This window comes from Trachemys scripta, chromosome 9 (assembly GCF_013100865.1).
Source record: "Trachemys scripta elegans isolate TJP31775 chromosome 9, CAS_Tse_1.0, whole genome shotgun sequence".
NCBI lineage: Eukaryota > Metazoa > Chordata > Testudines > Emydidae > Trachemys > Trachemys scripta.
In genome coordinates this window covers 82,641,104-82,668,522 of record NC_048306.1, presented here as the reverse complement: position 1 = coordinate 82,668,522, position 27,419 = coordinate 82,641,104, and the positions used below count along the sequence as shown (strand labels likewise).

At 41.9% G+C, this 27,419-nt stretch overlaps 1 protein-coding gene across 5 annotated transcripts in view; it reads left to right on the top strand.

Annotated features, from left to right (window-relative positions):
- The window catches only part of IFT80 (intraflagellar transport 80), a 169,181-nt gene that overhangs the window by 115,375 nt on the left and 26,387 nt on the right, over positions 1-27,419 (top strand). For all 5 annotated transcript variants that reach the window (XM_034781309.1, XM_034781306.1, XM_034781310.1 and 2 more), the window contains 6 exons: positions 6,519-6,637; positions 13,764-13,838; positions 14,617-14,780; positions 22,620-22,684; positions 24,474-24,609; positions 25,540-25,687. In XM_034781309.1, coding sequence (XP_034637200.1) covers positions 6,519-6,637; positions 13,764-13,838; positions 14,617-14,780; positions 22,620-22,684; positions 24,474-24,609; positions 25,540-25,687 — 707 coding nt within the window. The remainder of the gene's footprint in view (positions 1-6,518; positions 6,638-13,763; positions 13,839-14,616; positions 14,781-22,619; positions 22,685-24,473; positions 24,610-25,539; positions 25,688-27,419) is intronic.

Sequence of the window (27,419 nt, the reverse complement as noted above, 5' to 3'; positions counted from 1 at the left end):
GAAAGATTGACCTTCAGGATTGTTTATGTATGACTCACAATTGTAACTCAATAGAGACAAATAATTGTGAACGGACAAGTTTTGTAGAATATAAACGATAGGATTGAATACCTTTGAGTTATAAAAAGGCCAGAATGAGCAAGTGGTATTTAAGTGTGTGTTTGCTTATACAATCACATGACCCAAAACTACATCAGCCTCTTGGCTCACTTAAGGATCACAGCATCTTGCTTTTAGGTGGGGTGGGGGCATGAATAAGGGATTGATTCATAGTCATAGGTCTGGTTTACATCGGAAATAATAATACAGTAATTACCAATAAAGGTGCAGCACTGGTATAAATGATAGTGTAGACAGGGCTGAGTATCATGTCTACACTAGTGGGTTGACACGAGTACAGCTGCACCATTGCTGGCTATTGCTACAGAATGGGTACTCATTTTTCTATTCCCCTACGATGAATGGATCTGTCTTCTTGGATTTCCAGATTAAGAGGCAACTGACAGCTGACCACAATCATGAAGAGTGCTAGTGTCCTTTGTTGCACTGCTCCACCATATTACAGTCACCGGTTCAGATTTTCCAAAGCTAGGGAAAATTGTCTTTTAAGAGGTTGTTTTAACTATCTTCTAGTGAGGACTTAGGGAACGAATGCATGGAAAATAATAAAACATTGAGACTGAAATTTTCAAACCTGGATGCCTAAAGTTGGGTTGCTAATGCCAAGACTTGAAAAAACAATAACAACAACAACAAAAACTCCTAAATCCATATTTGAAAATCAGATAAGGGCCCAAAAAAGTTCTGAGCACTCAGCATTTCCCATTGACATCAGTGGGAGCTGCTGGGTGATCAGCACTGTTAGAAAGGAAGCCTGCCCCTAACTGGTTTATAGAGCTCAAATTTAGGCTCCTGTTTTTGAAAATCTTGGCCTGAATCCACAATTAAGTACCTAAATATCTGGGAGTGAATACAGAATTTTGAATTTTGACTTGCTAATATGTCTTCTGTGTTCCCAGACACTGACTCATAACATAACCAGTCAACAGTGGGGTAATACAGACTTTCTGTTGTTACAAGTTTTTCCAATTAGAGTTCAGGCCATCATTTTCAAACCTGGGTGCCTGAAGTTAGGGTCCTAAATTAATAATTAAGCACCTAAATATCTTATAGTCTGAACTCTTTAATGTTGAATATGTAATTGGGAAAACTTGTAACAACAGAAAGTCTATATTACCCCTCTATCCTCTGGATAGTACATCAGGAATCAGTGTCTGGGAACACAAAAGACAATTTAACAGGTCAAAATTTGTATTTCTGCATTAATTCCCAGACATTGACTTGTAGCAGATAGAGTCTGTCTAGCAACCTCTAGGGATTTTGTATATGCAAACACTTGAGAAATATAGCCAACCCTGATCCAGGATGTTTATTTATTTTATTTTACATAGATTTAAATAGTGAAGAGATGCCTATACAAGAGCTCTAGGCAACCCTAACTCTTGCTCAGTGTTCTAACAACAAATGACATTGTGGAGTGAGACAGCATTTGTGAGCATATCAGGATAGATCTCTTTAGGAGCTATGTGAGTGGCCACTGGATCTTGGTGGTAACTACATTAAGCCCTTGTTTTGTGACTGGCTGCAGATCTGAAGAAATTCAAACCCAGCTGCCACCATCAGTAGGACAACATCTAAAATACCTTTGTTTGAAGAGATCACTCTCCCGGGTACATGAATTATTTGCACAGTTATCTTTTTACTATTATATGTCATTCTTTCAATTTCCTTAGATTTTTTTTGTCCCTAATGGACCCATGATTTTTTGATCAGGACTACTAATTATGAATTGTCAATCCTAACTAGCATTTACTTCTCTAACAGAAAAGAGCTGAATTTCATTGGAACTCTCCTGACAGACCTCACTTCCAAAATGTGTAAGGATTCTCAACATAATATCCTAAGTGCTAAGTTAGACCCCCATTGGGCTCTCTATCCTGACAGGCTGGAATCTGCAATGTAAATAAATCTATTCCACATCTGAGAAGTCTACCCTTTTTCCTCCCACCATGTCAAAGAATTCAATACTGAAGAAGTTGGGGAGACAAGTTGTTCTACATTTCACAAAAACTGTGCCTTATTGAAAAACATCATCTGGTTCTGCCATGTAGCTTGGCCTACAGGGACATTTCTGTGCATGATTTTAGGAGACTCATTAAGAATGATCACTCCCTGAGAGAGTACATTTTCCTAGCTTTGGCATTAATGATGTTTGCTTTTATAGGAAGCTAAGAATTACCATTCTGGATCAGCCAGTGGTCCATCTAGTCCAGTGGCTCTGAATTTTTCCAGACTACTGTACCCCATTCAGGAGTCTGATTTATCTTGCGTACCCCTAAGTTTGACCTCACTTAAAAACTACTTGCTTATAAAAATTAGGCATAAAAAAAAGTGTCACAATACACTATTACTGAAAAATTGTTTACCTTCTCATTTTACATATAGTTTAAAAAATAAGTCAATTGGAATATAAATATTGTACACCTCTACCCTGATATGATGTGACCCGACATAACACGAATTCAGTAACGCGAATATAACGCGGTAAAGCAGCGCTCCAGGGGGGCGGGACTGCGCACTCCGGCGGATCAAAGCAAGTTCGATATAACGCGGTTTCACCTATAATGCGGTAAGATTTTTTGGCTCCCGAGGACAGCATTATATCGGGGTAGAGGTGTACTTACATTTCAGTGTACAGTATATAGAGCAGCATAAACAAGTAATTGTATGAAATTTTAGTTTATACTGACTTCGCTAGTGCTTTTTATGTAGCCTGTTGTAAAACTAGACAAATATGTAGATGAGTTGATGTACCCCCTGGAAGACCTCTGCGTACCCCAGGGGTATGCATATCCCTGGTTGAGAACCACTGATCTAGTCTAGTAAACTGTTGCCAACTGGCCCATACAAGATGCTTCAGAAGATGGTTCAAGAAATCCCATAATGGAAAATAATGGAATAACCCATTTTTTATGCCCACAGGTTTCAGAGTAGCAGCCGTGTTAATTTGTATCCGCGAAAAGAACAGGAGTACTTGTGGCACCTTAGAGGCTAACAAATTTATTTGAGCATAAGCTTTCGTGGGCTACAGCCCACTTCTTTGGATGCGTAGAATGGAACACACAGAAAGCAGATATTTATACATCCAGAGAACATGAAAAGGTGGAAGTAACCATACCAACTGTAAGAGGCCAATCAATTGAGATGAGCTATCAGCAGCAGGAGGAAAAAAAACATCTTTGAAGTGATAATCGAGATGACCCATAGAAGGTGTGAGGATAGTTAACATGGGGAAATAGATTCAATTATTGTAATGATCCAACCATTCCAACCAGTCTCTGTTTAGACCTAAGTTAATTGTATCTAATTTGCATATTAATTCAAGTTCAGCAGTCTATCTTTGGAGTCTGACAGACTTGAAGGTGGCAATTTTGCAACAAAAAAACTTCAAAAACAGACTCAATTGATTGGCTTCTTACAGTTGGTATGGCTACTTCCACCTTTTCATGTTCTCTGTATGTATAAATATCTTCTTTCTGTGTGTTCTATTCTATGCATCCGAAGAAGTGGGCTGTAGTCCATGAAAGCTTATGCTCAAATAAATTTGTTAGTCTCTAAAGTGCCACAAGTACTCCTGTTCTTTTTGCCCATAGGGGAAGTTTCTTCCTAACTCCCATCACTTAATACAGTAGCTGAATTATGCGCTGAAGAATGAGAGTTTATATGCCACATTTAAAAAAAAAAAACATATAAAATATCCTGTCTAATGTAACTGTGGATTTTCTCATTATGCATATAAATGTCTAATCTCTTGTCAGGTCCTACCAGTTTTTTGTCCTCAATGGTATTGTGTTGCAGTGAGTTTCATAAGTTAATTGTGTATTGTATAAAAAAAAACTTTGATCAGTTTTAAATGTGCTGCCCTTCAGTTTCAATATACATCCCCTTTTTCTTATAAGTGGTGTTGGAGAACTGTCTATTATTAAGGTTATCCAACATTTCCCATTATAACTGTTTTAGTTGCTTAATTTGAACCATTTGGGCTGAAATATTCCACAGTGGGTGTCTGCCTCAAGCTGAAAAATTTTGGAACATTTGCACCAAAATGGTTCATCCATTTCCAAGAAGGATGCTAGAAAGAAATATGTTATTTTGCCCACATTAAAAAATTCTGGTGATTTTCACACGGCCCTGCTTTGGAGAAGAGACTCAAAGCTCCCACATTTGACCAGTCATCTCCACAGAGCAACTGAGCAAAAAACTTATTGTCACAAGGTGTCTGGCCCCTGTAATTGAAGTAGGTCTAGTTCTCCTGTGCCAGGACAGATGCTCCCATTTGGCCATTTAATGGGGCGGAGTAGTGCCTGGGGGCTATAAATGATCAGGGAGAGACCTAATAAGTTAGGGAGTCCCAGTGAGTCAGAGCAGATTGGTTCAAGCAGGGGCAGATGAGAGCTGCCAGAGACCAGGGATACGGGAGGAGGTCCTGGAAGGAAGAAGGAGGATTTCCTTGGGGAAGACTGAAGACAAGGAGATTATCAAGAGGAGTTTGCTGGTTGGCATCGCTAAGCCTCAGAGCCAAGGCTGGAGGGCTGAAGGCAGGAAGAGGAGCAGAGGAGAGCTGGAGTCAAGGGCTGGAGGGGTCTGAAGGCAAGGGAGCAGCTAACATCACCAGGGCCAGACAGCTCGACTCAGAGGGACCATCAGAAGGCCGGGGCGAGTGACGGATGCTCCCCCTGACAAGGGTGCTCCCCAACAAAGAGGCTGTGGGGGTGGTTCCCACTGGGAAGAGTTGGGTTTCTCTCCAAAAGGAAGGGCTAGGGTAGCTGTCCTGGTACAAGGACAGGGGAAGGATGACAGAGAATCTGGGCCTCGTTGAAGGCTCCAGTGTATGGAGCATCAGTGACAAGATGTGTTGAGTTTTAATGACTGCTTGCACTGGGGTGAGAAATGGACTATGTTTGTGACTTTTGTTGGAGACTAATTGAACTGTGTTTGGCAATAAATCAGCCCCAAAGAGCAGTATTATTTAAGATCTGAAGTGGATTTACTGGGGACTCTGAAAGGGTAAACTGAGGAAGGCATGCTTGTCATGCTTCAGCCTGCTGCAGGAAGATTCTCCAGGCAGGGCTCCCCTATGATACCTACATTAAAAGAACATTATTAAGGTTACAAAGTACTCAAAGGTTGGGAAATGCCAGAATTAAGGTTGCCTCTGCAATTTTAATTTGGCCTCTTATGCATACGCATGGAAAAAATGATCAGATAATTGAACTGTGGGTATATTTACACAGCCCAAGTATATATCTCTAGGTTCCTGTGTACTTGAGTGGCTAGCCCATGTTGAAGCCTGTGCCACCATATTTACACTATTATAGTTACCCATATTAGGTAGATTGAGGCTAGCGTGGGTATGCCTACCCCACTAGAATCACACCTTCACTTGCCGTATGGTAAAAGTTTGGCAAAGTTATAAACAACTGAAAATGGGATCTTATAATGGAAAGTGTCAGGCAACTTCAATAATAGAGGGTGCTATCAGCCATGTCTATAATAATGTGTTTACAGCTAACATATTAAAATTAAACAGTGCCAACATTTTTCCTTTTAAGGAAGTTTATCCAAGTCTCTAATTTTGTTACTCCACACTGAAACTTTTGCATCACTGTTGTACAGTAGAACCTCAGAATTATGAATACTTCGGAAATGGAGGTTGTTTGTGAACAAAATATTATGGTTCTTTCAAAAGTTTACAACTGAACATTGACTTAATACAGCTTTGAAACTGTACCGTGCAGAAGAAAAATGCTGCTTTTAACCATCCTAATTTAAGTGAAACAAGCACAGAAACAGTTTCCTTACCTTGTCAAATCTTTTTTAAACTTCCCTTTATTTTTTAGTAGTTTACATTGAACACAATACTGTACTGTACAGAATTTGCTGTTTTTGTGTGTCTCTGCTGCCTGATTATGTATTTTCGGCTCCAAATGACGTGTGTGTGGTTCACCAGTCAGTTCATAACTCTGGTGTTCGTAACTCTGAGGTTCTATTGTAATTTTTTTTTGAGACAGGGTGACCAGACCTAATGACAGGATTCCAGGTGAGGGGGTACCATTGATTTAAGTGATGGCATTGTTCAGTAAGACAGATCCATTTTTTTACAAGTCAGGACTTTGAACACACAAAACAAATTAGCAGGTAAAAACCAGATACTTAATGCAATCCTTTTAATTTCCAAACTATGCAAGGTTATTAAATGTGAGTTAATAGGAGCTTTTTATTGATTTATTCATGAATGCTTTTCTTTAAATCTTTGTGTTCCTACATAGTTACATGGTACTATAGTTAAATGCTTAATATCAGCCAGCTGTTTATTAAAATTAACAATGAATATAATATTATGCTATGTTTTCTGTTCCGTTATTTTCATTTTTTTAACCATAAACCTTTTTTATTAGGTCCGTAATGTTATTAATGATGCAGTGGATTTACTTGAATTCCGTGACAGAGTCATTAAAGCCTCTTTGAACTATGGGCATTTAGTTGTTTCAACTTCTCTTCAGTGTTATGTGTTTTCGTAAGTAATTTGAATTAATGAAGTATCATTTGATCCATTCAATCATTGTGAGAATTCAGAAGGAGTTTGATTTAAAGTACAGTAGCTTATACATGGTTTGGCTTTGAAAACATCCAATCTTTCTATAGAAATATGTCATAGAACCCATCTATATACACACTAATGTATATTTTCAACATAGTTGCATAAGGAATTACAAAATATATTCCAGTGGCAGAGCCAGCTTTTGCAATCAGGAAGGGGGTGGATCATTGGTGGTGGGTTGGAGACCAAGTCTGCCCCACATTTACCAGGCAGTGGAAGCTCCCATCCTGTGGAACTGGGCCCTGATCCCCACTCTGGACATTGTGACCTGGAACACAGGGTCACAACACCATTTAGATTTGACCTTGCCACTTCTCTGTCATGACCGAGGGGTGCCTGGGCCAAATTTGAATGAGTGGCTTTGTGACATGGTGCACAAGATCACATCACCATGTGACCCCATGTACCATATTGCAATGCCCAGAGCAGGGAAGCAAATCCAGCCGAGACAGGAGCTGCTGATGCTGGGTGAGTGAGAGCCGGGCTTGCTCCCCAGCTCTTGAAAAGATGCCACACATAACCTAAAGGCTGCCACAGGGATGGTCACACTGCCTTTTAACCCCCATTAGCTCCGCCGCTGATGAGTTCTACTAACATGAATAAAAGTTGCACAGTTAAATCCTATCTTACTCTTTGAAAATGTACCCCATGTGCCAGCTCCTCAGCTGGTATAAATTGTCCTAGCTCTGTTGGCTTCAGTTGAGCTATGGCAATTCACACAAGTTGATGATCTGGCAAATAGAGTAAAAAAATAGTCGATAAATACATTTTATGGGAAATTACTCTTACCCTTCAAATAGCTGAATATGGGCAGGCAATTGCTCACCTCTAGATTCTGGAGCTGCCAGTTGCACCTATTTGGCCATTTGACCCATTTGCACTGGTTACTGCTTTGATAACGTTGCTTTTTGCTCAGAGTCCATGACATACAAGCTGTTTCTTGGATACCATTACCTTTGCTCAGGTTCTTTAGAAATAGGATTGATTGCTTATAAGTAAGGTTATGTTTTAGTCATGGGTATTTTTAATAAAAGTCATGGTCAGGGCATGAGAGGTTAACAAAAATTCACGGCCCATGACCTGTCAATGACTTTTACTAAAAATACCAGTGAATAAACTTGGGAGGGGGCTGCCCAGGGGCCCCGCGGGTGCTGGGGGAGGGCGTCCTGGCTGCTTGGAGGGGGTGGGGGGCAGCACGTGGCCTGGGACTCCCGCTAGTGTTGGGGGGGGGGGGTTGGCAGCACCAGCAGGCTCCTTACCTGCTCTGCGCCTCTCTCCCCCAGCAGCAGCAGCAGAGTTTGGCTGTGGAAGGGGGCAGGGGGTTGAAGCAAGGGACAGGGTGAGGCGGGTTCTGGGTGGCACTTACCTGGGGGGGCTCCCCGGAAGCGGTGACATCCCCCTCTCTCAGCTGCTAGGCAGAGGCATGGCCAGGCAGCTCTGCACGCTGCCTCCGCCTGCAGGCACCGCCCCCACAGCTCCCATTGGCCGCAGTTCCCGGACAATGAGAGCTGCAAAGCCAGCGCTCTGGGTGGAGGCAGCCCACAGAGCTGCCTGGCCATGCCTCTGCCTAGCAGCTAAGTGAGGGGGATGTCACCGCTTCCAGGGAGACCCCCAGGTAATCACCACCCAGAGCCCACTTCACCCCATCCGGTGCCCCAACCCCCGCTCTGTCCCACACCCAAACTCTGTGGGGGTGGGGGCACAGTGGCCCAAGATTGCCCCAGCAGCAGCTGGTGCTGCCTGAGCTGCCCCTGAGCCAGGCGCACCAGCCTCTGCAGAAGTCATGGAGGTCATGGAAAGTCATGGAATCCGTGACTTCTGTGACCTCTGTAACAAAGACCCGGTATACACTACAGAGTTAGGTCGAAGGAAGCTGCCTTAAGTCGACCTGTTAATGTATGTGTCTACACTACCTGGTCCTTTACGTCGACCTAAGTCACCTCTGATGTCGACTTCTGTAATCCACCTCTGCGAGAGGCGTAGCACTTAATTCGATTTTCATGGGCCAACTGCAAGGTAGTGCAGACGCAGCATTGTGTAATTCGACTTAATTGGCCTCCAGGTGGTGTCCCACAATGCTCATCTGTGACCGCTCTGGAGATCATTCTTAACGCTGCTGCACTGCAGCCAGGTACACAGAAAATAGTCCCTCCCCTGCTAAAGTCCCAGGAGCTTTTGGATTCTGATTTCCTGTTTGATCAGCACTGGGAGCATGCCAGCTTGAGCTCAGCTGATCATGGAGACTACACGCCCCAAATGCACTCCAGCCTGGTCTGCACAGGAGGTGGTGGATCTCATCGCTGTATGGGGAGAAGATTCTGTGCAGGCAGAGCTCCGATCCAGCAGAAGAAACGCTGACATCTATGCAAAGATCGCTCGTGAAATGGGGGAGAAGAGCTACATGAGGGACACACCACAGTGCCGTGTTAAGATAAAAGAACTTCGCCAAGCATACCGGAAGGCAAGGGAGGCCAACATTGTTCTGGTGCAGAACCCCACACATGCCGGTTCTACAACTAGCTGCATGTGATTCTTGGGGGTGACCCTACCAGCACCCCCACAAGCAACGTGGACACCTCACAGGTGTGTGAGTCTAGGGACAACAAGGAAGATTATATAGTGGAGGAGGAGGAGAATGGGAGACAGGCGAGCAGTGGATCCATTCTCCCCGAGAGCCAGGACGTATTTTTAACCCTGGAGCACTGTGGATCGCAGGACATCACGGTGGCTGACAATGATGCCTGGAAAGGCACCTCTGGTGAGTATACAGTTAAAATGAAAGTCCAGTTAAACTTTAATGGGCACACACATTTGGTGGTATTGCATGTTTACTATGAAGAAAAAGCGAGGTACTGTGGTTCTCTGCTTACAAGAGGCCGCTCCAGCTACGCAGAGGGTGGCCCCCGGAAAAGACTGTGCTCAGCATGGGTCGGCAAGTAGTTTAAAGTGACTGATAGGGAACTGGGGCCGCACATGAGAGATTCCACAATTTGGGAGTGAAAATGTTCCCCCCCCATCCCGTTCGTAAACAGCTTTCCTGGTGCTATGGGGAAGGGCCATTATTCAACTAGCTACCCGTGCTCCTGACACGAGCCTGCCATAAACTTCATTAAAAGTGTCGTCACCCAGGACCTGCGGGGGGGGGGCTACTCACCATGACTGGAGCAGCAGAATGGTACAGTGAACGGTTACGGATTCTGATTATGTTATGTCTTGCACCTAGTGTAATAAGGGGTGGTTTTTTTCTGAAAACGGCCTTGCTATGGAAACATTTTATTCATGTACAATGGCTCCTTTATTTTTTCCCCTGACTGACAGCTGGAAATGTGTCCTTCGGCGGGTCATCAACACCTGAAAGCAGACTTTCAATGATTAGAAGGAGGAGAAAGAGAACACGGAAAGACATGTTCACCAAGATAATGAACATATCTGGGACAATTGATGCAGAGCTGAGAGCGTGGAGGTTTTCACTGTCTGAGAAGTTAGACATGGACATGGAGAGCAGAAAAGCTTCCAATGAACGAGAGCGTGTCGCGCAGGATAAGATGCTTTGGATTATGAGGGACTAAGCAGACATGTTGAGGCGTCTGGTTGAACTGCAGGAATAAAAGCAGGAGGGGAGAGTCCCTCTGCAGACCCTGATGGACAGCCAGCTAGCCAACATCGCCTGGCGCAGAGAAGCGTGGGTGAAAAGTCCATTATCCCTTTCGCTTAACTCAGGTTGGGGAAGGTACAAGGAACAGAAAGTGCCCATTCACAGACCTTTGATGGTCTGGAATGCGGTGTTATGTTACACAGTGAAAATGTTTTTCCCGTTCCAACTTTACAACACCTTTTCCCCAAGGTTACCTTTTCTTTCTGTTTTCCCTCTTATGTTTGTTAAATAAAGTGAATGGATTTGAGAAATAAATGTTCTTTATTGCAGTGGTTTTCAAACTTCTTTTCTGATGACCCAGTTGAAGAAAATTGTTGATGCCCGCGACCCCACGGAGCTGGGGATGAGGGGTTTGGAGTGTGGGAGAGGCTCAGGACTGGGGCATAGGTTTGGGGTGTGGGGGTGAAGGCTGCAGAGTGGGGCCAGGAATGAGGGGTTCAGGGTGTGGGAGGGGGCTCTGGGCTGGTGCAGGAGGGGTTCAGGGCTCTGGGTGCAGGCTCTGGGGTGGGGCCGGGGATGAAGGGTTTGGGGTGCAGGAGGGTACTCAGGGCTGGGGCAGTGGATGGGGGGGCGGGAAGGAGGTCCTGGTTCTGTGCTGGGGGTGCAGGCTCTGGGGTGGGGCTGAAGCAGGGGATTGGGGTGCAGGCTTACCTCCGGCAGCTCCCGGACAGCAGCACAGCCCGGGTGCAAAGGCAAGATTCCCGCCTATCCTGACACTGCGGACCGTGTTGTGCCCTGGAACAGCCAGCAGCAGGTCCAGCTCCTAGGCAGAGGTGCACAAGCAGCTCTGCATGGCGCTCATCCACGGGCACTGCCCCCCAGATCCCATTGGCCAGGAACCGGCTAATGGGAGTGCAGAGCCAGTGCTCGGGGCAGGGGCAACGCGCGGAGCCCCATGCCCCCCCCCCCCCAGGAGCCGGACCTGCTGCTGGCCGCTTTCGGGGCACATTGTTGGAACAGGTAGGGACTAGCCTTCCTTAGCTGGGCAGCACCACCACCAGGACTTTTAACAGCCCAGTGGGCGGTGCTGACCAGAGCCGCCACGAGCCAGTGCCTTACATTCCGTGACCCAGTAATGGGTTGCAACCCACAGTTTGAAAACCACTGCTTTATTGAGTAGAAGCAGTGGGCTTGGGCAGGGGGTTGGCTTTACAGGGACAGAGATATAAGCCAGGTGAAGGTTTGGGAAAGCACAATACATACAAGCAGCTCACATTACTGTGACTCATTACTGAAATTGCTTTTCAAAGCCTCACAGATACGCAGCACCCTTTGCTCTGCTCTTCTTATTGCCCTGGTGTCTGGTTCTCAAAAGTGGCTGCCATGCGATCTGTCTCAACTGCCCACCCCATGGAAAAATTTCCCTTTTTTTCCACAGATATTATGGAGCACACAGCAGGCAGCTATAACCATGGGGAGGTTCTCCTCATTAAGGTCCAATCTTGTTAATAGATTTCTCCAGCGCCCTTTCAAACGACCAAAGGCACATTCAACCATCATTTTGCACTTGCTGAGCCTATAGTTGAAGCATTTCTTACTGCTGTCCAGACGGCCGGTGTATGGCTTCATGAGTCATGGAAGCAAGGGGTCGGCTGGGTCCCTCAGGATAACTATAGACATCTCAATGTCGTCAATGTTAATTTTGTGGTCTGGAAAAAAGTCCTGGATTGCAGCTTTTTGAACAGACCCAAGTTTTAAAGATGTGTGCATCATGAACCTTTCCCGACCATTTTACGTTGATGTCAGTGACACGCCCCCTGTGATCCACAAGCGCTTGCAACACCATTGAAAAGTATCCCTTTCGGTTTATGTACTCTTTGGAAAGGTGGTCTGGTGCCAAGATTGGGGTATGCGTGCCATCTATCGCCCCACCGCAATTACGGAAACCCATCGCAGCAAAACCATCCACTATGTCCTGCACATTTCCCAGATTCACTACCTTTAGTAGAGAAGTCAATTAATGGCCCTGCACACTTGGAGCACAGCAGATCCCACGGTTGATTTACCTACTCCAAATTGATTCCCCACTGACTGGTAACTGTCTGGCCTTGCAAGCTTCCAAATAGTGATCACCACCCATTTTTCCACTGTCAGAGCAGCTCTCATTTTTGTGTTGCTGAACTGCAGGGCAGGGGAAAGCTCTGCACAAAGTTCCTGGAAGGTAGTCTTCTGCAGTCAAAAGTTCGGCAGTCACTGCTCATCATCCCATACCTGCAAAATGATGTGGTCCCACCAGTCAGTGCTTGTTTCATGGGACCAGAAATGGTGCTCAACAAAGTGCAGCTGCTCTGTGACTGCCATCAGAAACTGTGAATTGTTTTTTTCCATGGCTTGCAGCAGGGCTGCTTGCAGGACTTCATTATGTTCCATGTGGCGGATCCTACTTTGGCTCAGGAGAAGGCGCAAGGTGTTTGAGATGCTCACAGCAAGAGTGCACATCTGAGCAGGCTCCATGCTTCTGAGGTTATGGTATATGTGCGGCCGTTTTAAGGCGTGAAAACCACTGAGTTGTTTGCCATTGATGTGAGGGAGGGAGCACAGTGCATCATGGGATGCCAACACAATGTTCCCGTTCTCCCTTGAGACTATGTTTTGGGCCTGTGAGGCATTGCACAAACTTCCCAAAACACACTGCGGCAAGTTGCACTTTGGGATAGCTACCCACAATGCACTGCTTTGTGCATTGATGCAGGTGCTCCTAGTGAGGACACACTCCATCGAGACAGTGAGCATGGTGTGGTCACGCACAATCGACTTCATTAATTCGGGGGCTCGAGGTCGAATTAGATAAAGTCGACTTAATTTTGTAGTGTAGACAGCCCAAACTTGCAGCTTTATTTATAAGAGATGATATAGAACTCAATCATGTCATGTCGGTAACATAGTTCACCAGTCATAGGTGCTGGAATCTAAAGCTAATACCTAAATGTTGTTTCCCTGCTCAATAATATGATTATTGTTGAACCACCAGTGCAGGCATAAATTCATATAGGAGTAAATCCTGTGGCCAGTGTAAAAGCTGCGGAAGACTCTGAACAAACTAAACTGATGTGGTTCTACAATGTGTATGAGGGCAGAATAGAGTGAGGTTGTGTGCGACTTACAAGCCATGGAGCACAATACTACAAGGGCTCTGTGTATCCCAGTGCATAAAGTGTTTAGGAAGCAGGAGGGAAGATGTGCAGCTGCATGATCCGCTGGCTAAACTCATGTGATGAGATTTTCAAAGGCGGAAATGATGGTTAGATACCCAACTGCCATGACTTTCAATAGGAATTGGACACCCAACTATCATTCAGACCTTTGAAAATCAAAGATAAAAATGTATTTTCATTACTTTGTGAATTTTAGAAATGTTCATTAATGCTAATCTTAATATTATTTCAGTACAAAGAACTGGAACACACCGCTTATCTTTGACCTGAAAGAAGGAACAGTTAGTTTAATTCTACAAGCAGAAAGGTAGTTTGTTTATTATAATGCACAAGACTAGTTTTTTGTTAAAATATACATTTGTAAAACTCTGTGAGTGGGTGGGTGTTTCTCAAATACTAGTAACAAAATAAAATATACAGTATTGGTAGGTAGTGGATGGAGTCACATTGTGTGACTAAAAGGTCATGTTGTTATATAGTATCTATGATATGATTGCAGAACTGAATTGCTTCATACATTACATTTGCAGTGTATCATTATACTTATCTTTTATTTACAATGGAAAGTAAATAATCTTCAGCTGTTACACTAACATCTGTTTTTGATCTTTTATATTTGTTTGTTTAAATGGAACATATTATATAGAAATAATCATTACTACAAGCTGGTCCTCTACTTATTAATAAAATGGTCAACTGTGCTGAATAAAAGTAAAATGCAATTTTACATTTTCACTAATAGTACTTATATGTAATATTTATACATGCATGAAGTGGCAGTATTTCCTCCATTTTAAATGTTTATGTGATTACCAACTGAAAATCATTTACCAAAAAGACCTTTTTTTGTGTGTAGCTCTGCCGAGAGTCAGCACTGTTTTGTAGAATAAGACTGGGAATCAGGAACTCCTGAGTTCTAATTTTAGTCTTGCCTCTAATTTGCTGTATGGCCTTGGACAGATAACTTAAGCCCAAATTTTCAAAAGTATACATTATTTTTGAGTGCCCAATTTTAAACACTTGGGATCTGATTTTCAGAGGTATTGTGCTCCTACAACTAGTTAAATGAGCTATATTGTTTGCAGGCATTTTCTTCTTATAGATGGTGGAGGGATCTATTTATATTCCTATGAAGGACGATTAATTTCATCTCCAAAATTTCCAGGAATGAGGACAGATGTATTAAATGCCCAAACTGTATCTTTGAGTAATGATACTCTTGCAATAAAAGACAAAGCTGATGAAAAAGGTATGTTTACAGTTTAACGTTTTCACTTTGGCTAGCAAGTTACTTGCAAAGTGTTAAAAAGCCGATAATTACATGTGCATTTGATATCTTTAATTCATATGTAGCACATTCATGAGTTAAAAATTAGGCCTGAAACAACACTTTTTCATATTAATTTTGATTTTTGTTTTTGAAGTACTACTAATTTTTCAGTAGTTGCCTACAGGACAGTATTTTTGTAATGGGGAAAAGGCATGTTTCTTCCACAACCTTCCACTCTCCAGTTATAGGCAATGCCATGTGTGACGGGTTCCCCCTGGGGTGCCACCTGGAACTGGGGTACTACTGAGCCTTCTGACCCACCAGCCTGGACTTCCTCTCATGCTGTGCTGCTGTGACAAGCTGCAAAGCCCCCCAAACTTGCACTTTCACCAGCATTTACACAGATAGGGATACACCCAGCTGCAGTTACATGCAGGGCTCTCTAACCACCAGCTTCCCAGCCTATGACCCCAGAGCAGTACCATCCTGGCCTGGTCAAATCTGGTCAGTATATGGGTTTAATACCCAGTCCACCTCTCCCTCAATGTGAAGAGGACCATGCACACTTGTGGTAACCAAGCTGAGATTTTCACCAGACACCTTAGTCAAACACACATTGGTTTGGATTAAAAAATGAAATAAGTTTATTAACTACAAAAAGATAGATTTTAAGTGATTATAAGTGATAGCAAATAGATCAAAGCAGATTACCTAGTAAATAAACAGCAAACTGAGCTTAACATACTAGATAGATAGGATGTGAATTAGCAGATTCTTACCCTGAGTGATAAACAGGCTGACAGATTCTTAAGGCAAAAGCTGCCTTTGCTTTGCAGCTTGGGTTTCCCAGGTTTTCATACACAGGCTAGAACTCCCTTTAGCCTGGGACCATCACTTCCCCCAGTTCAGTCTTTGTTCCTCAAGTGTTTCCAGATGTGTTGTTGTAGGGAGAGTGAGGTACCATCATGATGTCATTTCCCCCTTTTATATCTTCTTCCCACTTGCAAGAAAGCTCTTTTTCTGTAACCTGAGTCAAACAGTTCCCATTGTATAGTGCTATCTCTGAGAGATTTTCTATTGTACACTGTTCCTGGGGTAATCCTTGTGCTTGTGTGCATTTCCTCAATAAGCCATTAACATTGTTTGGCCTTTTTACTATTGTACCTGAAAGGCTGCTTGTGGGTGTTTTCAACCTCACAAAATGTTTCAGTAACACATACATAGCCAAACTTCATAACTTCATATATGATGATAGTACATACTATCCAATGAGATATTTAATGTCTAGTAGATCAACACTTTTAGACTGATCCCTCACAAGGCATACTTTGTGCAACACATATCCTAATTATATGACAGTGGTGAATAAGGGGGTACCAGGGTGTCACACCATGGAAAAACCAGGAGTCATTTGCAGTGAAAATTTCAATCATTTCTCACTCTCACACATGGTTCACTATAGAAATACTGATGTGGTTACTGTTTTCCCTATCTGCTTACTGATCTCAGGAGCCAGCAGTGCATTAATTGTGATGGATTGTAGCCTTCAGATATTCTTTGTTTTGGTCAACTATTTTTCAGCAATGTTAGTTTTATGTGCAGCTTTTATGGGGTTGTGACTCAGTAGTGTTTCAGAGAAATATTTGTTTATAATTGTTTACAATCTTTTACAGGTGGTGTTTTAATTTCTAACACTGTCACAAAATCTTTCTCTCTCTCCAAATGAGCAAACATAAAGTTCAGGCATCTTTTTTGTGTTAAAGATTTTGAGGAGTTCTGCCTCCTGATTCCCCCTTTCGTTTAACCACAGAAGGGACTGTGTAGTTGTCTCTTCACCTATTGAATTTTTTTGAGTCTGCTTGATAAGGAATCAAGAATACTGATTCAGAGGGCAGAGTATTTTTTCTATAGTTATTCATGAGTCATTGACAGCAACTATGTGTTGTATTCAATGTGTTTTGTAGCAAAAAAATTCTACTTTTTTATTTTCTAGAGATTAACAATCCTTATTTTCTTCTACCAAGGAGATCTAGAACTAAAAGCGCCTACGGACTGTATTAGGACCACAGACTGCTGAGATATTTTAATTATACCAGATAATTTCTTTCATAGTTCTCTCCTCTGATCTGGAATTACCATTTCTAAGAGGGACAGAATAGTTCAGTCTTTGAATCTATTCCTTCCTTTGTCTCTCTGCATACTTCCTATAAAAGTGGAATTGTGGAGATGTTTTTGTTTGCTTTGCTTTGTTCTGTAGATGCTTGCCCACTAAGAACCAGCCTTAACACCACGTCATATCACATAGATCACAGAACAACTATCATATGGAAATGGCTTTTACTGTCCTCCTCTATGTTTTCCAGTAAATAGATCTCATAGATGGCATCCCTTTTTATAATTAGGTTCTATGAATAGTGTTATATACTACAGAACTGTCTTGGTCCTATGATACCAATTTCAGAATTGTACAGGACTAATGGGAGCAATAAAATTCTGGACTCCATTTTGGATTTGTTTCTCTAAGAAACAAGTCCAAGTAGTCACTTCTTAAAAGTTTGAAAGCTCTGACTTTTGCTATTAATATGAATTTGAGCATTGCCTATGTTCAAACCTGCATTTCCATTTGAAAACAAAGGTTTTTAAACTTCTCATAGCCACTGTACGAACTTGCTCCTCAGGGCAAGTCCAACATGGAAGCTTCAAGTGTATCCCTGTAGCCACTTGTGAAAGTAAAAGCACTTCATTTTTGTTGGAGCAAGAGTAGTCCTAATTATACTCTCTCGCTAAAATGCTCACCTCACTAGATGGGGTGCAGTTTTGATGTGTCCAGAGGGACAAAAGGGGGGCACCCATCTTCCCTTTTTTTGCAGGTGGGATAGGGAAAAGAGGGAAATTCTCAAGCAGGAGCAACTGGGGCAGTGCTACATACACTCCTCCTGGTTCTCTCTCTCTCTAGCATGTGTCTTGTTCTTTCCCCCCCTTCATCCTCTAAAGGTAGGGGACTATCCCACATGGGATTCAAATGATGGAGCCTGGACCCACCTACTCCCACTGTCATTGCATAGTGGAGCTACAAGAGGCTGGATGAATGGCTCCTCCCAGCTGGGGCAAGTGAGTGGGTGGTGCTTCAACTTGCTCTTACTGTTTTGAGTAGACATTTTGAGCTCCATTTGCTGCATTGGCGAGTCACTGGTTTGACTCTGGTCCAACCCCATACTTACCCACGCTTATGTAGTGAGCTAAACCTCTTATGATGTTCAGGGTTAGACTGATCACTAAACTTTGTTTGGGGTCCAGAAGTGATTTTTCCCATATGGCAAAGTTTACAAAGTACTATGAGGGTTTTTTACCTTCTATCTGTGATCCAATTTTGGAGTTTTAAATTACATTGTTGTGACTTTGGCAGGTTCCAGTGCAGTTGATGGTTTTAAAGTGTCTGACATGAAGTCCCTCTAACCCAATGTGCTGTTTAGCCATGGTCCTCAGACTTGCCTCAGACTTCCCCTTAGGTTTGTATAACCCAGGGCCGTTGGTGCCCAGCTGAAGTCCACACTAGAAAAGCCTTGCCAGGAAGATGGGGAGAATGGTCCCCATTGGTCAAGGGTTTTAATAAAGTTGCAGCTTCAATGGTTAACCATACTAGAGCATACATGTCTCATTGTTTCTGTCTTCACATCAGCATAACATTTAAATATTTTAAAAGGAGCCACAGGTTGATGTGGCATGAGTGTATGGCTATCAAAATGCAAAGTCTGACAGTTCCAGGCATATTTAAAGGGACAGCACTGCATATGTGACTCATTGGTTGCTAAAGGTTCTGTTCAATAATGTAGTCCTTTCAACCTTATTCACATGTATCAGACAGTTCTAGCAGCTATCACTTATTATCCAAAAAAGTGAAATCTGAGCTTCTTTTATTTCAGAGTCTGACAGTTATTAGGATGGGTTTGGGTTAGAGAAGCATATCACCTTTCTTCTTATAGACTATTTCATAGACACTGCAAACATGGTCCATCTCTTTCATCACAATCTATCAGTCCCATTACATTTACTGTATGCTTCAGCTTAACAAACTTGATGTCTGCATGTCTTTATTATTTTTTCTGTTCTGTGATCTTGCTGACATGCTTCATTGATAGCTTGTAGTATTCACTGGAATATTCACAGAGTTATGACATTTGGACTTAACAGGTGTTTCATTTATAGGGCATATAAGTATTCTGATACTTTAAAGGTGATTTATCTAGTTGCAGTCGTCTCTTGTCATTACTTCATGGCAAAGTTGTGCTCGACTATACCTACAGTTTCACAAGAGCATCTTTTCTAAAATAAGCCATTGAATTGTCAAAATGGACAGTCAAGAAAGTGCTCTTAATTTTTAATTAGCATGGTTAGAAAATTCCCTGCCAGCAATCTCAACTGCCATTACATTAACCTGCACAAGTAGTCCCATTTCCTAGACATGATGAACTTGGTTTTCAACAGCGAGTTCAGCTTTAGACTTACTTATCTTGCAAATAAACAACAAATGTACTTTCTTTTGCTCTAAGGAAAGAAACTCAGAAGGAAGTACTAGTGCAAAGGACAAAAAAAGGTCCTGACAATGATCAGCAGTGAGTTAAACTCCATAATAATGAATGCACAGTGAATTACTCAGAATAAAAGCTACAACTTCAATTACACGAAGAGTAAAGTATCTATGAACATTTAAAGGAGCACTTCCCCAAGACAGAGAAAAGTGGCTGGGAGGGGGACTCTCTCTCTCTGCATTTAGGTGAGGGGGATTTGTGCTCCTTCTCATTGCTTAGTTCAACCCCCAGTTGTAGATCCTTATCTTTTGTGGGGCAATAAACACATTATTCCATTGCAAACCATTATTTACAGTATATCAATATAATTTTATTACCTATTTTATTTCTTTTATGAAAGTATGCTTTGGGAGAAAGTAACCTTTAGAGGCAGGATATTAAAGACCTATAAAAGTTTTAATGTAAAAATTAAAATGGATTTTCATTAGTAAAACTCACATTTCACTATAAATTATTCAGAGAAGCATTGACTAACAATAAATTATACATATGTAGATGAAAGATACATTTTACTTCTGAGATAACATTTTCTTCATTTTATTATATTGTTCATATAAAGAAACTTCATTTTATTGGTGTACTAATCTTTGGTACAGCAGGGATAAATTATGGCTTGTGCTATGAGTATTTTTAAATACAAGGTTTGTATAAATAATATATCCATAAATATCACGTTATCTATACACACACACACACACACACACACTTTTGAGGGCACTCACACAAGTTCCTCTTCTGTTGCTTCTTTCACTCTATCCATCTTTATGGAGAAAAGGGTGTGTCTTTCTCCTGACCAGTGCTGCAGGCCCACTCTGCAAGTCTTGCCAGCCAGTTCTGAGCTTGAGCTAATCAGTCATTTTCAGTGCCTCATCAAAGGAGGGGTCTGTAGGTCCTGTTCTGGTGGCAGCTGTCAGTCAGGATTAGCCAACTCTAAAGAGGATTATCTCAATACGGGGTTGCAATAAGGGCAGTAGAAAAGAAAGCTCTGTTTAGGTGAAAACACCACTAGAGGTATGTAATAGTCTTGCAGAAGGCCAGCACAGGGAAAGATAGAAATCCTGTGCCGAGAGATTGTTGCTTTTCTCAACTAGGCCTTTCCTATTAAGCCCACTGTAGAGGTGGTACCTTTTCCTCTCCCCTGTCAGAAGGTGAAATGTGTAGCTTCCCATGATACAGCTTGCTCAGTCAGATCCTTCTCTGTTTTCTGGGAGCCCTTTGTCAGTGGCCCAGAAACAGGGTTCTGGCCCACTGCACTGCTCAAACAGACTTGGAGGAGGATGAAGAAACTGTTCTCAGAAATAGATGCAGACCCTTTTGACTGCTCCACATGGTTTCTGCAGGAGAATGGAATATCTTCATTAAATCTGTAGACTATTATGGAAAAGGGGGACATAGTCATCCTCTTTCTGGATGTTTTCAATGGAGAGAGAACCTTTCAAGATAAAAAATTAGGTTTCAGATGCTTGTAAGGAGTTGTTGGGATTTTCCAGATACTAATGTGGCTTTTCCTAAAACACTCAGTAAGCATTACAGATTGGGCAGGAGATTCATGTCCTCATTCTGTGTGTGGTAGTTTGTACAAAATCCTCTTCATTTCATTTTCTACTGTCATTATGATAGCAATAGTATTGGTTTGTATAATAAGATCAAGAATTAAGGTCACGTAGACAAACCATGCACAGAAATGAGAGCAAAGCACCTCGTAAGTAATAACTCACTTTTGTTTGCATGTTTAACCATCTGCAGAAAATAACACTCGTACACAACCCTTTCTTTCTCCTCTGTAAGTGCTACCAACGACCTCAGGAGAACACCTGTTCTCACAACCTTTTTTCCTCTACCGGTGAAACCAACGACCTCAAACCAACATCCTGTATCCTGAAAGAAACCCACAATAACATATTATTAATACATTAACAGCGCCATCCTTTGGAATAAAAATATTCATACGTTACAGGGTTCGGATGGTAACATACAATTTACAAGGGCAAAGTTCAAGTGGAATATGATGTCATCAAACCTCTGAGATGTGTCTCTGACATTATTAACAATTTTCCTGTGTTTAATTTTTGCTGAATCATGTACAATTTTACAGAAATGTTCATAACAGTGAGATATTACTTTCCTCACTAGCTTTGAGTAGCCCAGACCACATCTGTCAGAATATATGTAAGCTTGTTCTTCCATTCTCCCTCTTTATGAGCCGTTTGGCCAAATCAGAAGTACAAGTTATACACAAGCAAAGTATTTAGACATTCAGATATGATACAAAAGTATAAAACCCAAGCATACATCATGTAGAATTTATGCTCATTTATGATAGTGCGAAGTTATGGCAGGTAGGAGGCTTCCAGGCCACAAAGCAGCTGTAACTTCCCTTCATCAGAGTGGTTGCACCAATGAGCAGCAGAGGGCTTGGATGGGCCCTTGGGCACTATAAAAGAGAATCACAGCTTTCTTCATCTTCCTTTAAAAAAAAAAAAAGTCCCTAGTCCTTTTTCTTTCAAAAAGACCGTGGAAAACATAAATGGGTGGATTTTTGGCAGGGGTAGAAGGAATGTGTGGTAGCGATGGATTTTATTTTATTTGTTTATTTATTTATTTTAGAGGAGGGGGAAGACAGGAGAATGTTTCACAAAGTTGCATGTATCTCTAAGGCAGAGGATTTTTGAAGGATCCCTTGTTAAAATTTTGTCACCAGCTGGATGAACATGATGATCCCGAACTAATTTCTGCATTCACCTGCATCATCTAGAAATTAATATAATTGTTAGACTAATGTTAATTAGTTAATATAATTGTTAGATTAATGACTGGTGAACTATCACAGAAATGTCCAAATGGAATTTTCCCCTGAATGAGTTTACCATATTTCAACATTGTGGCTAAAATAAGCACTCTGATAAGAAAGATTGATGTTTAAGAATTTTGATGGGTCAAATTTTCAATATTCAAACTGAGATTTTTCCTGCAGTCAGCAGCATATAATGAATAAGTGTACCGACTTTTAAGATTGTAGTTCACTTGTCAATATGAAAATTAGATGTTCAAATCAGTAAATTACCCTGTAATAAGCCTGTATATTATATTAAATAATACAACAGAAAGCTTGGAAAATCAATGAAGAGTTTGGAAAGTCTGTCAAGGAGATATCTGATCTACAGAAATGTTGAAATCTAACAAATATGATCTATTTCATTATTTAACACTACACCTTTTATTTTTCAAGTTATCTACCTATTTGAAGCATTATCTGGGAAGCCATTAGGCGATGGGAAGCCTCTTACCCACAAGGTAATGTACATACTGTAATTTCACCTTTCAAACTGCATCTTTATATCTAGGAAGAAAGAAGTAACTATTAGGGGGTTAATATGATACTTAATAGAAAATATTTTGACAAATCTAATTCTTTTATAGTACAGCACAAATTAGACTGATGTATATACTGTGTTGATATACACAGTTGTAGAGTACAAATTGGAAACCTTGGCTTTGTATAATGTTATATTTCTCACATCCCCAGGAGATCAAAGTGAGCTTCAGGAGAGTTTCAGAGGAATAGTGCTAAGGGAGAACTACAGTCTGTCATATGTTTCAGTGAAGCTGACCACTTGAATTCTCTCTAGTCTCACTCCAAAGCCACTTGATTAGCATCTGCTTATCTCAACATTGAAGTCTTTTGCACTATTTCTTTGTTCTGCTGTCAGAAGAGAGGAAAGAAGAAATGGTGCTGTTGGTCTCCATGCACAGTCTTTCTCTTTGTCTCCTCTTAAAGAGTGGTTGAACAGAAGATAGGGTTACCATACGTCCGGTTTTTCCCGGACATGTCCGGCTTTTCGGCAATCAAACCCCCGTCCGGGGGGAATTGCCAAAAAGCTGAACATATCCGGGAAAAATACCGGCTGGGCACTTCCTCTCCCGCAGCTGCTCTGCTCCTCCCCAGACTCAGACTTCGGCTCTGTTTAAGAGCCAAGCTGCCCGAGCCAGCGCTACCGGCTTCGGGCAGCCCCCGTGCCTCCGGACCCTGCGCCGCCGGAGCAGAGCAGCTGGAGCCGGGGAAGAGAAGTGCTCGGCCGGCGGCTGGGGTCCGGAGGCACGGGGGCTGCCCGATGCCGGTAGCGCTGACTCGGGCAGCTTGGCTCTTAAACAGAGCTGAAGTCTGAGTCCGGGGAGGAGCAGAGCAGCTGGAGCCAGGGAGGAGAAGTGCCCGGCCGGGGGCGCAGGGTCCGGAGGCATAGGGGCTGCCCGAACCCCGAGTGCTACCGGCTTCATGGTTTGCCGGGCAGCCTCCAGACCCTGCGCCCCCGGCTGGGCGCCTCCCCTCCCGGGCTCCAGCTGCGCTGGGGAAGCGCCGGCCGGGGGTGCAGGGTCTGGAGGCTGCCCGGCAAACCGTAAAGCTGGTAGCGCTCGGGCAGCCCTTTTCGCGTGGCTGGGAGGGAGGAGGGGGAGTTAGGGCGGGGACTTTGGGGAAGGGGCGGTGAAAGGGCGGAGTTGGGGCGGGGCCGGGGTTGGGAAAGGGGTGGGGCCAGGGTGGGGAAGGGGCGGGGCTAGGGCCCATGGAGTGTCCTCTTTTTTTATTTTTTAACTATGGTAACCCTAACAGAAGACATTATCTTGGAGACTTAACCTTGTTTCGTCTCGCCACTTTCTTCCCGGCAGTATAAGAAGGGCCTTGCAGGCAGTGGAGTAGACATCATGCAGCTCTGTAGTTGTAGCATTTTTGGGCAAGAGGCACAGGTGCTCCTTCTCTTCCTTTAGGCTGCTTTATATTTATTTTTCCTTCAGACTTTCAAGCGACTCATCAAGCCTTGGTGCTCCTGCAACGTAACAGACTATGCTCTTAATGGATTATTATATTAATCTTGTAGGAAATTAACTTCTGTAATGCTATACACTTAAAAAAAATAGTTCTGGGGCTAAGACAACCATAACAGGAATTTTAAAAAATCCAGTTGTTGAATGGTAATAATGTGTGTCACATTTTTTTTAGTGGATCATCACTTTCTTTTACTGTAGCATGATTCCTCCTATATGGATCTATCTGGCATAAACAATCAAGTGTTTTCTCTTTGTATTTTAGACAGAGATCACCGAAATTGCCCTTGATCAGAAGGGACTTACAAATGAAAGAAAAATTGTTTTTATTGATAAAAACAGAGATCTTTATATTACTTCTGTGAAGAGATTTGGGAAAGAACAGAAAATTATCAAAATTGGTAAGAACCAAGCCAAAATTACACTAATCTGCATTCTGGCAGCACACATATTTTGTCTACAGCAGGAGTGTTGGAAGCTCTATTATTTGATTAATTTAAAACTTCACTTGAAAGAACACTGAGGAATATGTTGTAGGGTACAATTCTGCTGTGGCTACTTGGGATGAATAAAATGAACTGATGTCATTTCCATTTCTAACTTCTGTGGTATCCAGCCACACTGAATAAACACATTACTTGCGTATTTTTTTATTATGCTCAGAAGTTAAATAGGTAAGTTTTTGACATTTAAACTGTCATCACTACATTTCAGAGTGAAGAGCGCAAAGAGAATTATGAGAGAAGCCCACATGTCCCTTAGAGCTGTTGTGTATATATGTTGTCTGCCTTCAGATTCTGAAAGTACTTGATTCAGAAGGTTTTCTTCACAACCTCCAGCACTAGAAACGTAATATTATTAAATAAAAAGTGAAGTTCTGGAGAAAGTGATGTGGTCATCCAATAACCGCCCAACCTGTATTCTGGTCACTTATATTCATTTTGAACCTTGCCCTCCAAAATACAGTGTATGAACTGCCTCTGTAGTTTGTTCAGAAACAGTTAAAGAATAGACACTGCTCCCAGACTTGTGAATGTTTCGGTTAACAACAGTTGACAGTTAAGGCAATAAACAAAACTGAGCTATTTTGGCTCCATATATGTTAGAAATGGGAATATAAATGTCAGAAAAAGACAGAATAGGGAAAATTATTTACTATAATTAAAGTTTTTAAGAATAAATTGCAACTCATGCAGGAATAAAAATAAAACCTGCTTTTTTAAAGTAGTTGTTGATGACCTGTAAGGATAGCAAAATTCCAAGAATGTTTACATTTTTTGTGTTTATTGTGCATGTGCAAATACGTAATATTTGTTTATCTTTAAATTAAGGAACAATGGCACACACTTTGGCTTGGAATGACACATCCAACATACTTTGTGGACTCCAAGATACATGTTTTACAGTCTGGTACTATCCCAATACAGTTTATGTAGATAAAGATCTCCTGCCAAAAACACTGTATGAAAAAGATGCAAGGTAATGTATATTTTTACTCAGAATAATATTGCTGGATTTTTGTAAATACTGTGTTGAATTTTTCACTCAAATAATTCTTTACAAAGAAGGGTGTTAATTTAGCCACTTGAAATAGATGACAGTTGCTACCTTCAGAATTCCTGCTACATCACTATTTCTGGATTAGGAAAGGTTTAACCAAAGGTGTTAGCCATTCAAGGTGTGTACTATAAAGCTTTTTAAAAATGAATAAATGATAACTGTTTGAGGCAGAACACATAAGCACCTGAAAAGGGATGGACTTAAGCATGTGCTTTAAAGTTCCTATGCGCATTGGGGTCATAGTGCTAATTACTGTGGGAATCCCATTGCCTTCTTTTGGACTACTCGCAATAATTCGTGTTTGCAGGATTAGGCCCTTAGATCACAAATCAGTAACCAAATACTCTTTTCCAAAAACCTGTCTTTACGTATAGTTCGTTTAACATTCATGGTTCTCCATAACAGTGCTAAACTTGAGCATCAGCATGGTAAACAAGGCCCTAAATATCATATATCACTTAATAAAACAGGGCATATGAAGGGTTCTGGAGCATCTAGTCTGCCTCAGATTTTCCCTGACCTCCTGTAAGAGGTATTTAAAATTTTCCAGCTTTGTGCCTTATTCATCAAAAATTGCTTTGTATTGGTGGGTTCTAATAAGTAATCCTTTGCACTTCTTTAGAAACTTCTATTCAAGCTTCTCAAAACGTTTTATAAACAATGATATATTTAACCTTACAACTCCCTATTAATTCTCCCATCTGAAGAGAAAAGTAGCACATATCTTCATTTTACAAATGGGAGAATTGAGACACTGTGGCATTAAGTGATTTGCCATAATGTATCAATGGCAAAGTCAGAAAAAAAAACCCAGGTCTCTTGACTCCAGGTGCTATGCTCTTACCATTGTATAATGTTCCTTCCCTTTTAATAAATAATTCAATTAGGTTAAAATATTTGTTTTTTTTTAAATTACTTCCAATATTTTGATCCAAGTTCATTCTAGATAACAACTGAAAATATTGTAACCACCTTCCCTGCCGGATATCACTGCAAATAGTGTGATACACCAGTCCCCTTTAGATGTTTGGTACAATGAGCTCAAGAGCAAGCACAGTAGGTGCTCCAACCACTAGCATATAGAAACTCTAGCACAAAGTTGGTTCCTATCAAACACTCACATACATTAGATAACTGTGGTTCCTTTATTTGACAATTATAAGAAGAATAAACCAACAGTTTCTAATTCAGCCTAATATAAGTGTAATGAGATAAGAGTCTTGCCGGGACCCCTGCACACTGTTGTCCTGATTTTAGACTGCGGCTTTGTGACCTCCTGCAGGTATTGCTGGTCCCTTTCAAGAGAGTATGGCTCTGCCCAGGTCTTAGCCTTCCTGTACAGATCCCAGGATGCTTGCTTCCCAGCCTTCTCTCCTCAGTCAGCTACCAGGCTGTTGTCTCTGGCATATTGCTCTTGCTTTCACTCAGCCTCCAGATTTCTTGATTCTAGTCCTCTCTGAGCTCTGGTTGTATTTCTTTCCTGTGCTGGAGGGATTATGGAACCCTTTACAGGCTGGATTTTGAATTGGGTAACGCATTACTGAGCTAGTAGATTTGTTACAATATATTTGGCCCAGAACTAATTTAAAAGACAAATTACTTTTTTTCTAGGGTGTAATCACATAAATACAAAAGCTCAAATCTTAATCAG